We start from the raw sequence: 16,762 nt of genomic DNA on the forward strand, positions 1-16,762 counted from the left end.
ATGCAACTATGTAATCTAGCTTAGTCCTGTATAGGTTTGGACTTTTGGAAAGTGAAATTAAATTGGAGGGAGATCAGATCTCGCGGGGGGGGCTGCTGGCTCTGAGGAACGTAAGCAAAGGCAACTTATATGCAGCTATGCGGCACACCAGCTACTTTGCATTATGTGGGCAAAGAATAGGTTCGCTTTAAAGGAGCTATAACAATATACACATTAAAGTGATAAACACTGATTAATTTACATTGTCCCTTCTATTTCTGTATGTGGATGATGCCACCATAATAAAAAAAATAAAACACACCAGTACCTTTTTCCTAATCAATATACAGCGGTCACATGACCCAGAGCTTCTAGTCCTCAGCTACTGGTAACATGTTAAAAAAAAAAAAACCTTTGGAATACAGAGTAAACATAAATAAATAATATCAATAAACTGTTTTTAATTATCATACAAATATGTATTTGAAATCATATCCTCCTTATTTTATTGCAATACCATGGTGTGGGTAGATTTCTGCCAGTCACAGGCTGTGTCTTATAACAAGAGGGAGGTGAAGCCTCCATCAATCCACAGGTAATAGCCCTCCCCCATTGTGTTTAGCTGCTTAGTGGGCATGGAGGAGGGAGGGAGTGGGCTGTCATTTACCACTGTGTATACACCCACATGTGTGGCTCTATATAGTCACATGGGCTGCTCAGATGTGATAGGGAGGAAATGCTCAGCATAGAAACTCACTGAAAAGAGCATGCGCAGAGCTGCAAACACTGCTCTGCAAAATCCCAAAATGCAGAGGGGAGATGGACAGAAAGTGGGGGGGGGGGGGGGAAGAGAGAGATAGAGAACAGCAGAATCAACCAGTTTTTTTGCAGAATACAGAAAAGGAATCTCATAGTGACTGAGTATGAACAGCATGTAATACACCATATATTGATATTTTTTATGATGTGGGCTTAGTGACACTTTAATACAGCTCTGTAATCATTAAACATGTATTTTTCTTGTAAGTACCTGGTATCAGCCTCTGGCAGTCTACGGAAAAGTACATTTGGCAGAGCTCAGGAAGAGAGAGGTAGATGCCTCACAAAAAGTGAAGAGTTTGTCCTGCAGTATAAGGAGCACACTTCTAAGAGCAGAGCCACAGAGAGAGGAGGAAAACTGGAAACAAAAGTGAAATTGCAAAAAAAGTCTCCACCCCTCCCAGACTGTGCTGCCTATCAGAGCTGTGCAAATCGTATTCTGAATGGACAGAAATACAAATCCATTACCTGTTGTTAACTACTTGCCGACCGTATACGTCGGCAAGCTGGCTCTCCCAGGCAAAACCACGTATCGGTACTTCATTTGCCTTGGAGGAGCTAGGGGGCATGCGCGCGCCACCGCCGGCGCGCTCTCACCCCCAATCGTCAGCGGGGAAGCTGCCGCGTGTGTCAAGCGGCTCTGACTGGCGCCGGACACTCTCGATCGCTCCCAGCTGACAGAGAAGGACGGTCGGCTGATGTAAACACACCCGTCCGTTCATCTCCCTCGGATGATCACAGAGGCTATGTGATCCTGCTATATAGGATCGCATGTCTGTGTTCATCTCACAAGCCCAACCCCCCCACAGTTAGAATCACTTCCCCTAGGCTTACATTTAACCCCTTGATCACCAACGTTAACCCCTTCCCTACCAATGTCATTATTACAGTAACAGTGCATATTTGTGGGACGGATTACTGTAGTAATGTCACTGGTACCCCCAAAAGTGTCAAAAATGTCAGTTCTGATCCGATCTGTCCACCACAATGTCACAGCCCCACAAAAATCGCAGATCGCTGCCATTACTAGTAAGAAAAAAAAAAAAAAAAAAAAAAAAAATACAACACAATAAAAATGAGAAATCTTTCCCATAGTTAGTAGATGCAATAACTTCTGCGTAAACCAAACAAAATACGCTTATTGCGATTTTTTTTACCAAAAATATGTAGCAGAAACCAAATTGGCTTAAAATATTAAAAAAATTTGATTTTTAATTTTTTTTTGGGGAATGTTATATAGCAGCATGTGAAAATAGTTTTTTTTTTTTTTTTTTGCAAAATGGTCTCTTTTTGTTTACAGTGCAAAAAAAAAAAAAAAAAAAAAAAAAATCGCACAGGTGATTAAATACCACAAGAAATCTCTATTTGTGGGAAAAAAAGGACATCAATTGTTTTTTGGTACAGTGTCGCACGACCGCGCAATTATCTGTTAAAGTAACGCAGTGCCGAATCGCAAAATAGGGCCTGGTCATTAAGGGGGAAAATCCTCTGGTCTGAAAGTGGTTAAAACTGCTCCCATATACAGTATATATTCTGTTTAGCGGTTTGACTGGGATTCAGCTTTAAAAAAAAGACTCCCTTATAAACGAACCTAAAATGTGTTGGTCCCTTTTATGCGGTACCTGACCAGAACCATTATATCCTCCAATGTACGCTCCTTCAGGGCAGGAAGTGATGGAAGCAGTTTTCTGTAGCACAGTATGTCAGCTATATAGAAATATGGGCAATAACAAACTGTGGCAGCCAGTCATACACAATGCTAATCTACAAATCCTAATATTTCTATTCCTAAAAACTAGTTATGGCTTCCACTTCCAATGCAGACAGGGATTCCTATCATATCACATAAAGTGATTGTAAAACTCAGATGTCAAAAATTAGCAAAGTATATTGGATCCCTCTACAGTGTGTACTTGTCTCAATTCAGAGCACTAAGTGTCATTTCTGTCTGCTGCCTCCTTCCTCCGATATCTGCATGAGTCACGTCTAACAAGTTTTCCTGTCACCAAGAGAAAAAGGTGACAGGGGAGGGAGCTCCAGCACACAGCCTGCAATTGACAGCCTCAACTCTGTTCCTGTGTGCTGTGTGAAGGGGGAGGGGGGGGGGAGGAGCTCTCCTCATTGAGCTCTGCAGTTTGTCACTTCATCGCTCTGCCCCTTTTTTCTGGACACTCAGACAAGCTCTATAAATTCTAGACTTGGAACGGATGTAGAAAAGAGAAGACTGCAGATAAACAGGTACAACCTATCCAGCGCACAGCCTGCAATTGACAGCCTCAACTCTGTTCCTGTGTGCTGGGGGAGGGGGGGGGGGAGCTCTCCTCATTGAGCTCTGCAGTTTGTCACTTCATCTCTCTGCCCCTTTTTTCTGGACACTCAGACAAGCTCTATAAATTCTAGACTTGGAACGGATGTAGAAAAGAGAAGACTGCAGATAAACAGGTACAACCTATCCAGCACACAGCCTGCAATTGACAGCCTCAACTCTGTTCCTGTGTGCTGGGGGAGGGGGGGGAGCTCTCCTTATTGAGCTCTGCAGTTTGTCACTTCATCTCTCTGCCCCTTTTTTCTGGACACTCAGACAAGCTCTATAAATTCTAGACTTGGAACGGATGTAGAAAAGAGAAGACGGCAGATAAACAGGTACAACCTATGTAGGGGGATTTGTTGAATCTCTGTGTATCGCCTGAGGCCAGTCACTTCACTGGGTATATGTCAGGGGTTACAACCACTTTAAAGCCAATATCAATGCATTCTAGCCAACAATAATTCACAACTGGACCATCCTCTCTACAGTTACATAACAGAAGGGAAAGAAGTTCGATCAGCTGCACAAAAGAGCTGCCAACGCTGAGGCTTGGTAGTACTAATATTTTTAGATTTAAAGAGGCAGGAGTCTTAGCATAGACAGTATACTAAATAGAGAATCTGAATTGGGTGAAGCATCTGGCTGTGACCCCAAACATGAAGAATTCCCTTCTCTTTCCATGTGACACCAGGACGAGACGGCACAGGCAGCCATAAAAACCCGTCAGACATTCTAAACCTTCCCCACCATAATTAAAGCACACCTTTAATGAATGCATTATGTACGCTGCCAGTTCATACCTCTCCTTCAGAAAAATCTAGGTGCCCATCATGCTGAGGCTTTGGCTTCAAAGTAGGGCTGCAACTAACGATTATTTTGTCTGTCGACTAATCTAGCTATTATTTTTCCGATTAGTCGACTAATCTAACGATTATTTTTATTTTATTTTTTTTCCTTAATTGAGTGTTCTTTTTTTGATTAGCTAATTAATCCTTTGAATAACAAAAAGTACAGACCCCTCAGTAAGCCCCCCCTCCCAGTACAGACCCCTCAGTAAGCCCCCTCCCAGTACAGACCCCTCAGTAAGCCCCCTCCCAGTACAGACCCCTCAGTAAGCCCCCTCCCAGTACAGACCCCTCAGTAAGCCCACCCACCTAGTAAAGACCCCTCAGTAGGTCCCCTCCCAGTACAGACCCCTCAGTAAGCCCTCCCACCTAGTACAGACCCCTCAGTAAGCCCTCCCACCTAGCACAGACCCCTCAGTAAGCCCTCCCACCTAGCACAGACCCCTCAGTAAGCCCTCCCACCTAGCACAGACCCCTCAGTAAGCCCTCCCACCTAGCACAGACCCCTCAGTAAGCCCTCCCACCTAGCACAGACCCCTCAGTAAGCCCTCCCACCTAGCACAGACCCCTCAGTAAGCCCTCCCACCTAGCACAGACCCCTCCCACCTAGCACAGACCCCTCAGTAAGCCCTCCCACCTAGCACAGACCCCTCAGTAAGCCCTCCCACCTAGCACAGACCCCTCAGTAAGCCCTCCCACCTAGTACAGACCCCTCAGTAAGCCCTCCCAACTAGTACAGACCCCTCAGTAAGCCCTCCCACCTAGCACAGACCCCTCAGTAAGCCCTCCCACCTAGCACAGACCCCTCAGTAAGCCCTCCCACCTAGCACAGACCCCTCAGTAAGCCCTCCCACCTAGCACAGACCCCTCAGTAAGCCCTCCCACCTAGTACAGACCACTTAGTAAGCCCCCTTCCCAGTGTAGACCCCTCAGGCTCACCTGCGATCACATGATGCTGTTGGAGTGGCGCGTGACGTCTCGTCTGTGTGGGACAGTGGGAGGGATCATCGGCGATGGCGGCAGTCTGCAGCCACAGAGTCAGCTCAGTTGATGCGCAGGCGCAGCTGCCCCGGGACGTCATGCCGCTCACAGTGGCTGGTGTAGAAGAGCTGGACACTCTGGACTGGAGCGCAGCAGGGGCCGGGGCAGTGCAGCCTGCAGTGGCCCCAATCAATGCAGCGGCCCGGCCGGCAATGCGAGCAGAGGATGTGTGATGTCACGCGTCAACGCCTTTCACGCACGTCGACAAATTTTTGTAGTCGACTATGTCGACGAGTAGTTGCAGCCCTACTTCAAAGCCTTCAGAGTCGGGGGGGGGGGGGCAGGATCCTGCACAATTTTGGTGTGGATGCGATTTGAGCCATACAAAATAGTATGGCTCAAATTGCACCTCACAGACATCGCATGTGATGTGCACAGGAATGCAGTGCGATTCCTGTGTGAATCACATGCAGTGTTTTGCATGCACCAGTGTGAACCCAGGCTTAACCGTGAAAATACCTACAGGCTCTAAGTCTCCAGTGGTTCGAAATAAATATTATATTTTTTCCATATACATACACTTTTTCAGAGATATTTATTATATTTAAAAAGTTTGAAATCTTTATAATTTTCCCAGAAAAATGGAAGCAGAATTGACAATATAACCGCTTGCATAACACAGCAACCCAAAAACTGGCCTAGCCAAGTTCTACCCTGTAGTATGCAAATAGATCTTCATAAATATGCTGATGTGTTACATATGAATCCACTAACAGACTAATGATTTGGCCTGCCTTCAAACCAAAATACTGCTGAACACAGAACCTTTGGAAGTGAATTGAGGGAAATGGAGGGATGGCCAACCTTCTGTTAGGTAACACCAGCATAAAGCTGCCAATAGAGGACATTCCTCACCAAAATGAACAGCTCTCCTGAGCTTTCCGAGCTTGCATAATACGGAGTAACAGTAAAGAATAACATAGACACACATGATTTCCAGACAGCATTCATTCTATTTACAGGAAAAGATTTGGATGGAGAAAGGGAACTATAACTGAACATGTGAAAGGATTTCGTAGATCACAAAAAAAACCTGCACTGCAGATATAAACTGCTGATACATGAAGCAACCGACCGAGCAGGGAACTCAAAACCCAAACTGTCCTAAATGCTGACATTTCACATTAGTATGCATGCTATACATTTCACTTCTCTTGGCAATCACTTGCTGCCAATTTAGCTGATTTTCAACTGAAAACAGAAAAATGTGTCATAAAAAACTCCCAGTGTCGTTTGCTCAGGAACTGCAATGGCCTCAAACAATCCAACACAAGCAGATGACAATGGCCTCTATATTAATGTAGTATGATCATTGCAGGTTAGTAAAGCACCCAAACAAAAAAGCTGACATGACTGCTCTAACAGCTGAATTTTCTTTAGCCGTCATGGCTTACTACATACTACTGCCTTTAAATGATATCCAGTGGTATCAGCTGACAGCGGACTTTAACTCTTAGATGATTAAGCGTCCACAATATACAAGGGTATGGGAATCTGTAGTGACGCACGCACACGCACACTGCGGTGGATGGGCCCATTACTTTCTTCAAACTTAACAACGATGTGAATATGTAATATAACTCTTCTAGATTGTAAGCTTGAAGGAGCAGGGCCCTCTGATTCCTCCTGTATTGAATTGTATTGTAAGGGCTCTTTCACACGGACAATCCAATCAGATCCGCCTGTCAGTTTTTTAGGCGGATCTGATCGGATCCACCATGCAGCTCTATGGGGCAGTGGGTGTCAGCGGAGACACCTCCGCTGACACCCGCTGACATCCGTATCCGATCCTGTCCGTGAAATCTGGACGGATGGAAACCCTATTTTTCCATCCGTTCAGGGATCGGATGAGAGCAGACAGACGGTCCGCTCTCATCCGATCCCCCATAGAGGACAGCGGGGGCTGTGACACCTCCCTCTCCGCACTGCAAGCGGAGACGGAGCTGTCATCCGCCGGCTCAGTGGGGTTTGGCGGATCGATCCCTGCTGAGCAGCACGGATCCGCCTACGGAGGCGGACCCCGTGTGAAAGAACAGGTACTGTATTGTCTTCCCTCACATTGTAAAGCGCTACGCAAACTGTTGGTGCTATACAAATCCTGTATAATAATAATAATCCCATAAAATGTAATATTCTCCAGCTGACTGGTCCTGAGGCTAGCAATACACTTTTCTTTCCGTTCAGCCAGTGGGCTAAACAAAAATGACAGATTCCTCCATCCACACAAATGAGGAATCCCCTCCACAAGCACCTTGTATTCTCTCCCTGTGACATCTGCCACTGTCAGAATACAATGATGACTGATCTGCAGCCACTGGATGGTATGCAAATTTTCCATCATGTCCAACAACTAAATAACTGACTTCTGTTGAGATGGGAAAGCCACACACTGTCTGAAATCTAGACAGTCCAGCAAGGACCTGTATATGGCCAGCTTTAGACCCCGTTCACACTGGGGCGACCTGTGAGGCGACCTGGTTGCCTCACAGGTCGCCGTAGGTCGCCTTCCATAGGGAAGCTGCGGATCCGTTCTAATAGGAGCGACACAAGTCGCTCTGACTTAGAAAAAGGGTCCGGGGCTTCTTTGGGGCGACCCGGAGCAACCGTCATAGACTTCAATGTTATGAAGTCCGTGCCGGCCGCTCCGAGGTCGCGGCGCGCTGCTCGCACCACGACCTCGGAGGTCGCCCCGGGAAGTCGGATTGCCCCAGTGTGAACGGGGCCTTAGACATGGTGGCTGCACTTGTTTTTGTCTTTTAAGCCAATATCATGTTTTGCAGAAAAATAAAACAACCTATCTTGCCAGATTTCCAGCATCCTTGTAACTCCCTGTGCACTGACCTGATATATCAGTGTTATATTTCTGTGTACTATAAAATTACATCTCCCTATATAATGGAGATAAGGAGGCCCCTCCCCAGATACAATACAATGTGTGAGAGTTGTCACCCTAGGACAGGAAGTGAGATACTGGCAGGATCACCAGGTATAATAATTAGAATTGTAACTGCTGAATGACCGAATACAGAAAATTCCTTTGTTAGCAATTCTGGGTAAAGTGCCTAGCGAGGCAAGGGGGTTAATTTACTAAAACTGGGAGTGTAAAATCTAGTGCAGTTCTGCATAGAGACCAATCAGCTTCTAATGGGCCATACACACTATAAGATTTTCAGAAGACTTTTTCCTTTAGACTTACCAAAACCATATAATATGAGGTCAAACCTAAACACTTTACATTTGTATGCAATCTGGGAGGCCCTTGCACTACATAGAAAAGGTAAATCTGAAGGAAATCTAACCACAAAAGTTGGATAGTGTGTATCCAGCTTAAGCCCCTTTCACACTGAACCCAAACAATGCTCAAGATATAGAATCCCATTATTCTCAGGGAGTCCTGTCACACCTGAGCGCCGTGTCACTCGTTTCCTGTCACAATCCCAAAAGTCAATGCACTTCTTTGGGGCAGATTTGTCCATTTTTGGCCCCATAGATTTTAATGAGTGCCCAAAGACTGCCTGAAAATAGCATGTGTACACTGGTCTTTCACTCCCATTAGACCCGGTTCACATTTGTGCAATGCAGGAATATGCAGTGTGTTCCCGCATCGCATCCGCACCCCTGGCAGTTCACACTGCCATATGCGATACGCTGGGGGTGTCAATTAGAGGTTGACACCCCCATATCAGATCGCATATCGCAGTGCGATCTGAAAGTTCACACAGAATCGGATCAGTGTGAACCATCATGCGATCTGATTCTGCTGCGGACCAAAAAATGGTCCTGTGCAAGTTGGGTGCGAATTCAGCCATACAGTTTGCATGGCTGAAATTTGCACCGTACAGAGAGTGCATGTCATTTTAGGAGCAGTGCACTCGGAATTACATGCGATCTCTGTGATCGCACTAATGTGAACCGGCACTTAATGCTTACGGGGTGAAACCTATAAATGTAATGCAGTGCTACCAGTCACATATATGAACATCTCTAAATGAATTGGCTACACTCAGGCTATATGGGAATGGGGGCTAAAGCCACACTTACTAGTTTGGGATAGAGTAGGGAAGAGGTAAAATCTCTGAAAGATTTTTACTTCTGTCAGTGTCCCGGAATAGAGAGATTCACCTTCCTGTGTCCTGATGGCCAATGTCATCGGGATTGAAAGTGGGTTGAAAACTCCAAAATTTTGAGTTGTCAAACAAACAGGAATAGAGGTGAATTGTTCCTATGGAGACGTTTGTTTTGGTGACAACTGCCTTCAAGGGGATTTCCTCACATTTCCTGTTGAGTCCTCAAGAAAAGAAGTGAAATCTCCCCAAGGCCAGGTCCATACTTAAACTTCAGCATTTTTTCTTAACGTAAGCATTTTTATTTAGGCCAAAGGAGAGCAGGTTACTGGCAGCAGCAGAATGACTGCCAGGCACAAAACACAAGTGGCCTGCATTTTTCAGCTGCTCCCAATGAAGTCCATGGAGGGCACAAACATGCGATCCAGCCACCAAGAAAACTCCGGTACTTCTTTGGAGCAACCAGCATGTCGCTCAGCTGTAAACGGGTCTCATAAAATAAAATGGTTGTATTTGGGGTGTTTAAGGCTGGGTTCACACATCTTGCTGCGGTTTGCAGTAGGGATGCACCAATCCGACTTTTCTAGTCCCAATACAGATACCCTGGCTTTGTGTATCTGCCGATACCGATCCGGAACTACACACATACACAATATGCATGTGGTTGCAGTACAGAGCAAAGCCACTGCTTCCTGTGTACGGCTCCTCCATTCATAGGCGGAGTGCATCTGATATCACTCCGCCTGCGAGCCAGACCTATACAGGAAGTAGCGGCTCCTCCATTCACAGACGGAGTGCATCTGATATCACTCCGCCTGCGAGCCAGACCTATACAGGAAGTAGCGGCTCCTCCATTCACAGACGGAGTGCATCTGATATCACTCCGCCTGTGAGCCGGACCTATACAGGAAGTAGCGGCTCCTCCATTCACAGACGGAGTGCATCTGATATCACTCCGCCTGCGAGCCAGACCTATACAGGAAGTAGCGGCTCCTCCATTCACAGACGGAGTGCATCTGATATCACTCCGCCTGTGAGCCGGACCTATACAGGAAGTAGCGGCTCCTCCATTCACAGACGGAGTGCATCCGATATCACTCCGCCTGTGAGCCGGATCTATACAGGAAGTAGCGGCTCCTCCATTCACAGGCGGAGTGCATCTGATATCACTCCGCCTGTGAGCCGGTCTTATACAGGAAGTAGGGGCTCCTCCATTCACAGGCGGAGTGCATCTGATATCACTCCGCCTGTGAGCCGGTCTTATACAGGAAGTAGGGGCTCCTCCATTCACAGGCGGAGTGCATCTGATATCACTCCGCCTGCGAGCCGGACCTATACAGGAAGTAGCGGCTCCTCCCTTCACAGACGGAGTGCATCCGATATCACTCCGCCTGTGAGCCGGATCTATACAGGAAGTAGCGGCTCCTCCATTCACAGGCGGAGTGCATCTGATATCACTCCGCCTGTGAGCCGGTCTTATACAGGAAGTAGGGGCTCCTCCATTCACAGGCGGAGTGCATCTGATATCACTCCGCCTGTGAGCCTGATCCATACAGGAAGTAGCGGCTCCTCCATTCACAGACGGAGTGCATCTGATATCACTCCGCCTGCGAGCCGGACCTATACAGGAAATAGCGGCTCCTCCATTCACAGACGGAGTGCATCTGATATCACTCCGCCTGCGAGCCGGACCTATACAGGAAGTAGCGGCTCCTCCATTCACAGACGGAGTGCATCTGATATCACTCCGCCTGCGAGCCGGACCTATACAGGAAGTAGCGGCTCCTCCATTCACAGACAGAGTGCATCTGATATCACTCCGCCTGTGAGCCGGACCTATACAGGAAGTAGCGGCTCCTCCATTCACAGACGGAGTGCATCTGATATCACTCCGCCTGTGAGCCGGACCTATACAGGAAGTAGCGGCTCCTCCATTCACAGACGGAGTGCATCTGATATCACTCCGCCTGTGAGCCGGACCTATACAGGAAGTAGCGGCTCCTCCATTCACAGACGGAGTGCATCTGATATCACTCCGCCTGTGAGCCGGATCTATACAGGAAGTAGCGGCTCCTCCATTCACAGGCGGAGTGCATCTGATATCACTCCGCCTGCGAGCCGGACCTATACAGGAAGTAGCGGCTCCTCCCTTCACAGACGGAGTGCACCTGATATCACTCCGCCTGTGAGCCTGATCCATACAGGAAGTAGCGGCTCCTCCATTCACAGACGGAGTGCATCTGATATCACTCCGCCTGCGAGCCGGACCCTATACAGGAAGTAGCGGCTCCTCCATTCACAGACGGAGTGCATCTGATATCACTCCGCCTGCGAGCCGGACCTACACAGGAAGTAGCGGCTCCGTGCAAGTAAGGGACAGCTGAGCCGGGACTCAGCAAACCTGGATTGGCCCGTGGATCGGTTAATTTTACCGATCCAGCTATTTTGGCAGTATCGGTGCCGATATCTGATCCTAATATCGGATCAGTGCATCCCTAGTTTGCAGTCCAGTACCTTTCTTTTTTCCCTGAATTTGCACCTGAACTGGACCCAAAAACACACAGGATCCTTTGCAACTTTGTAACGCAGCCGCCCTGTACATGTGTGAACTGGCTCCATTGAAAGCCGGTTACGCACACTTTATGCGAATTGGATGTGGTTTAAAAACACATCCAATTTTCATATATGTGAACCCAGCCTTACCTGTATACATCCAACTCTAGTATGTCAGGTGCTGCGGCCTGTCACAGTGTATAGTGGGCTGAGATAAGCATCCATTGAGAAAGGACTGAACTGAGTGGTGCTTGAGTCATTTTAGGCCCCTATGCCTGGAACGCAGAATAACGGGGGGGCATTTGAAATCGAAGTTGCCAAAAAAACTACTTTTGGAAATCGGTGTGGCGCCGCACCGATTGGGACAGTACCGTTGCCGGCAATAGGCTGCGATGTCAAATCACGCTGATGTGAACGGGGGCTAAAGTGATATCAAACCCAAAAGCAAACAATCATTATCTTGCAGCTTTCCAATTCTTAGATGTGATGGCTGCATTAGATTTCTTTTTTAGGCTCTTATTCTCATCTGGTGATCCAACCAGTGTCTGTTTTTCAACAGATCAAGCTGTCCTGCAGGGGTAGTTAGTTAGAAGTTAGAAAGTGGAGCCAAACTATTTACCACTGACAGGGGTGCTTTCAATTGTAAAACCTTTATCCCAAAAGAAAAAAAAAAAAAAAAAAAAAAGAAGAGTTTGCTGTAACTGCTATTAAAGTGTTAGCTGGAGTTTGGCTTCAATGTGTTTGTGTATCTAAATCTGTGCATCCAACTCTCCCCAGACGGACAATGCTGCTGTCCAAACGTGTCTCCATTGCTCCTTCATGCAGAGTGGAGGCAGCTGCACACAGAAGGCTTTTTATCTTAATGCATAGAATGGATCAGGATAAACAAATCTTCCTGACTTTACAGCTCCGTGAATGGGTTCTCTGCAATAGGGTCAAATAAAACCTTCCTATCCCTAGACACTGACAGCAGGGGGACACATAGGCTTCTGCTGCTGTCAGCTGAACTCTTGTGAGGAGGGAAGGGGTGTGGCTTACTGGTGCTGTGTGTGTCTATGGACTCACACAGCCCGGCTCAGGAGTATGGATATTACCATAGCCATGGAGGGACCATCAGTAAGGAATGAAGGGACTGTTCTGTGCAATAGAGTAAATATAACCTCCTTTTTATTTCAGAAAAAAAAAGAAAAAACCTTTTATCACTTTCAGGGCTGATTCCCGTCAGATGCGGTGGGACTGTGTTGGGCGGCTATTAAATGGCAGTCCCACCGCATGAGAAGGTGAAGAAAAGGGAACAATGTGGTGATAGCACCGGACCCAACACCGGCCAGCCGCTGCCTTACAACACTAAAGGATAGCGGCCATGAAATGAAAGTTGCTCAATGACGCCGTTCACCAATCCTGAGTGAGCATTGAACATGACTGACCGTGTCAGCTATGAGGAGAGGGGGGAGACAAGGACTGCTAACACTATGAGAAGGACAGGGGACTACAGGGAGGACCAGAGTGCAATCCTGAGTAGATGGCAGACACAGGGACATGTCTATACACAATCCTTGGTAGGTGGCAGACAAAGATACATGTCTATATATAAGGGGGGAGATCAAAGTGTAATCCTAAATAGATGGCAGGTAAAGAGACCGGTATATATATATATATAAATAAATAAATGGAGGGGGATCACAGTGCAATCCTGAGTAGATGGCAGATACAGAGACATGTTTATATATACAGTGTAATCCTGAGTAGATGGCAGATACAGAGGCCTGCCAATATGTATATATGGTGTAATCCTGAGTAGATGGCAGACACATAAACATGTCAATATGTATAAGCAGTGTAATCCTGATGGCCGGTACAGAAACTATACATATATAAAATTGTAATCCTAAGTAGATGGCAGGTACAGAGACATGTCTATATACAAGGGGGGGAGATCAGAATGCAATCCTGAGTAGATGGCAGAGCTCTCTATATATACAATCCTGAGTAGATGGCAGAGCCCTATCTATATACAATCCTGAGTAGATGGCAGAGCTCTGTCTATATACAATCCTGAGTAGATGGCAGAGCCCTGTCTATATACAATCCTGAGTAGATGGCAGAGCCCTGTCTATATACAATCCTGAGTAGATGGCAGAGCCCTGTCTATATACAATCCTGAGTAGATGGCAGAGCCCTGTCTATATACAATCCTGAGTAGATGGCAGAGCCCTGTCTATATACAATCCTGAGTAGATGGCAGAGCCCTGTCTATATACAATCCTGAGTAGATGGCAGAGCCCTGTCTATATACAATCCTGAGTAGATGGCAGAGCCCTATCTATATACAATCCTGAGTAGATGGCAGAGCCCTATCTATATACAATCCTGAGTAGATGGCAGAGCTCTGTCTATATACAATCCTGAGTAGATGGCAGAGCCCTGTCTATATACAATCCTGAGTAGATGGCAGAGCCCTGTCTATATACAATCCTGAGTAGATGGCAGAGCCCTGTCTATATACAATCCTGAGTAGATGGCAGAGCCCTGTCTATATACAATCCTGAGTAGATGGCAGAGCCCTGTCTATATACAATCCTGAGTAGATGGCAGAGCCCTGTCTATATACAATCCTGAGTAGATGGCAGAGCTCTGTCTATATACAATCCTGAGTAGATGGCAGAGCTCTGTCTATATACAATCCTGAGTAGATGGCAGAGCCCTGTCTATATACAATCCTGAGTAGATGGCAGAGCCCTATCTATATACAATCCTGAGTAGATGGCAGAGCTCTGTCTATATACAATCCTGAGTAGATGGCAGAGCTCTGTCTATATACAATCCTGAGTAGATGGCAGAGCTCTCTCTATATACAATCCTGAGTAGATGGCAGAGCGCTCTCTATATACAATCCTGAGTAGATGGCAGAGCTCTCTCTATATACAATCCTGAGTAGATGGCAGAGCTCTGTCTATATACAATCCTGAGTAGATGGCAGAGCCCTGTCTATATACAATCCTGAGTAGATGGCAGAGCTCTGTCTATATACAATCCTGAGTAGATGGCAGAGCTCTCTCTATATACAATCCTGAGTAGATGGCAGAGCTCTGTCTATATACAATCCTGAGTAGATGGCAGAGCCCTGTCTATATACAATCCTGAGTAGATGGCAGAGCCCTGTCTATATACAATCCTGAATAGATGGCAGAGCCCTGTCTATATACAATCCTGAATAGATGGCAGAGCCCTGTCTATATACAATCCTGAGTAGATGGCAGAGCTCTCTCTATATACAATCCTGAGTAGATGGCAGAGCTCTGTCTATATACAATCCTGAGTAGATGGCAGAGCTCTCTCTATATACAATCCTGAGTAGATGGCAGAGCCCTGTCTATATACAATCCTGAGTAGATGGCAGAGCCCTGTCTATATACAATCCTGAGTAGATGGCAGAGCCCTGTCTATATACAATCCTGAGTAGATGGCAGAGCCCTGTCTATATACAATCCTGAGTAGATGGCAGAGCCCTGTCTATATACAATCCTGAGTAGATGGCAGAGCCCTGTCTATATACAATCCTGAGTAGATGGCAGAGCCCTGTCTATATACAATCCTGAGTAGATGGCAGAGCTCTGTCTATATACAATCCTGAGTAGATGGCAGAGCTCTGTCTATATACAATCCTGAGTAGATGGCAGAGCTCTGTCTATATACAATCCTGAGTAGATGGCAGAGCTCTCTCTATATACAATCCTGAGTAGATGGCAGAGCTCTGTCTATATACAATCCTGAGTAGATGGCAGAGCTCTGTCTATATACAATCCTGAGTAGATGGCAGAGCCCTGTCTATATACAATCCTGAGTAGATGGCAGAGCCCTGTCTATATACAATCCTGAGTAGATGGCAGAGCCCTGTCTATATACAATCCTGAATAGATGGCAGAGCCCTGTCTATATACAATCCTGAATAGATGGCAGAGCCCTGTCTATATACAATCCTGAGTAGATGGCAGAGCTCTGTCTATATACAATCCTGAGTAGATGGCAGAGCTCTGTCTATATACAATCCTGAGTAGATGGCAGAGCTCTGTCTATATACAATCCTGAGTAGATGGCAGAGCTCTCTCTATATACAATCCTGAGTAGATGGCAGAGCTCTGTCTATATACAATCCTGAGTAGATGGCAGACACAGATCCCTATACTGAGTAAGACACAGATATGATTGTATATAGATAGACGGTGGTAATCCTGAGTAGATGTCATGCAGAGTCTTACCATATCGGCGGGCACAGGGTTGGCCATGCTGGGATCAGATCGGATGATGGTGGTAGTAGTAGTGATGAGGGTTGTATGGGATGCTCTCTATTATATCCTGTGATCGGAGTTGAGGTGTGACATGGGCCCCGGTTGGGGAAGGTGAAGGTTTGGGCTCCCTCCGGTGTTGCTGTCGGTACGCCCTGCCCCCTCCTCCTGTATAAAGTTGTCAGTGAGGGGGGAGGTTGGAGGTGACACGAAGCCCCCTGGCAGGCGATGAACACATAGGAGGGATAGCAATGCGCACATCCACACACAGCGCCCCCCTCCCGGGCACCGTCACCAAGGGCTCTCCGTCGTCGTTACCGGCTGCCTTTCCGCGCAGTAGTCACCAGCTTCTCCTTCCTGTCATCGTCTCTCTGGCATAAACATGGCGGCGGCGGAGAACGGGGAGGGGCTTGCTGGTGGGGAATCGTTCGGCCACGCCCCTCGCATTAAGCGGCGCTGGGACAGATCCGACCCCGCTGCTCAGTACGCATGCGCCGATGGCTCTGTTGGAATGTGCGGGGTCGCCGGGAACTGGTGGGTGACGTGATGTCGTGTATGGTGTCAGAGCTGAGCCGGGGGGACCCCTGGAGGACGGTCAGGGATTGGTAGGAGAGGGCAGCAGTGTGCTGTGCACAGGGCTTATCATAGCCTGCAATGGAGGCTGAGTGTCGCAGGATGTGTACGCCTTCAATGCAGCTGTGCTACAATGTTTACATGGAGAACCCACCATGTGTGTAGGATAAGGAAACCTGCACTGTCAGATGGGGGGGGGGGCTGCTGACATCATTCTGAAAATGCTAGTTCCCTGGCTGCCCACAACTTCTCTACTTCCTGAGTGACTGGCCGAGAACAAGCCAAATGTTTGGG

General features: G+C 47.1%; 1 protein-coding gene across 1 annotated transcript in view; it reads right to left on the bottom strand.

Moving 5' to 3' along the window:
• UBL3 (ubiquitin like 3) overlaps positions 1 to 15,895 on the bottom strand; it is a gene marked incomplete at its 5' end in the record, with an annotated part of 294,159 nt that extends 278,264 nt beyond the window's left edge. The window contains one exon of the mRNA XM_082247672.1: positions 15,869 to 15,895. Coding sequence (XP_082103798.1) covers positions 15,869 to 15,895 — 27 coding nt within the window. The remainder of the gene's footprint in view (positions 1 to 15,868) is intronic.
• Positions 15,896 to 16,762: the final 867 nt, after the last annotated feature.

Source organism: Pelophylax lessonae (genome assembly GCF_965119305.1).
Source record: "Pelophylax lessonae genome assembly, chromosome: 2".
NCBI lineage: Eukaryota > Metazoa > Chordata > Amphibia > Anura > Ranidae > Pelophylax > Pelophylax lessonae.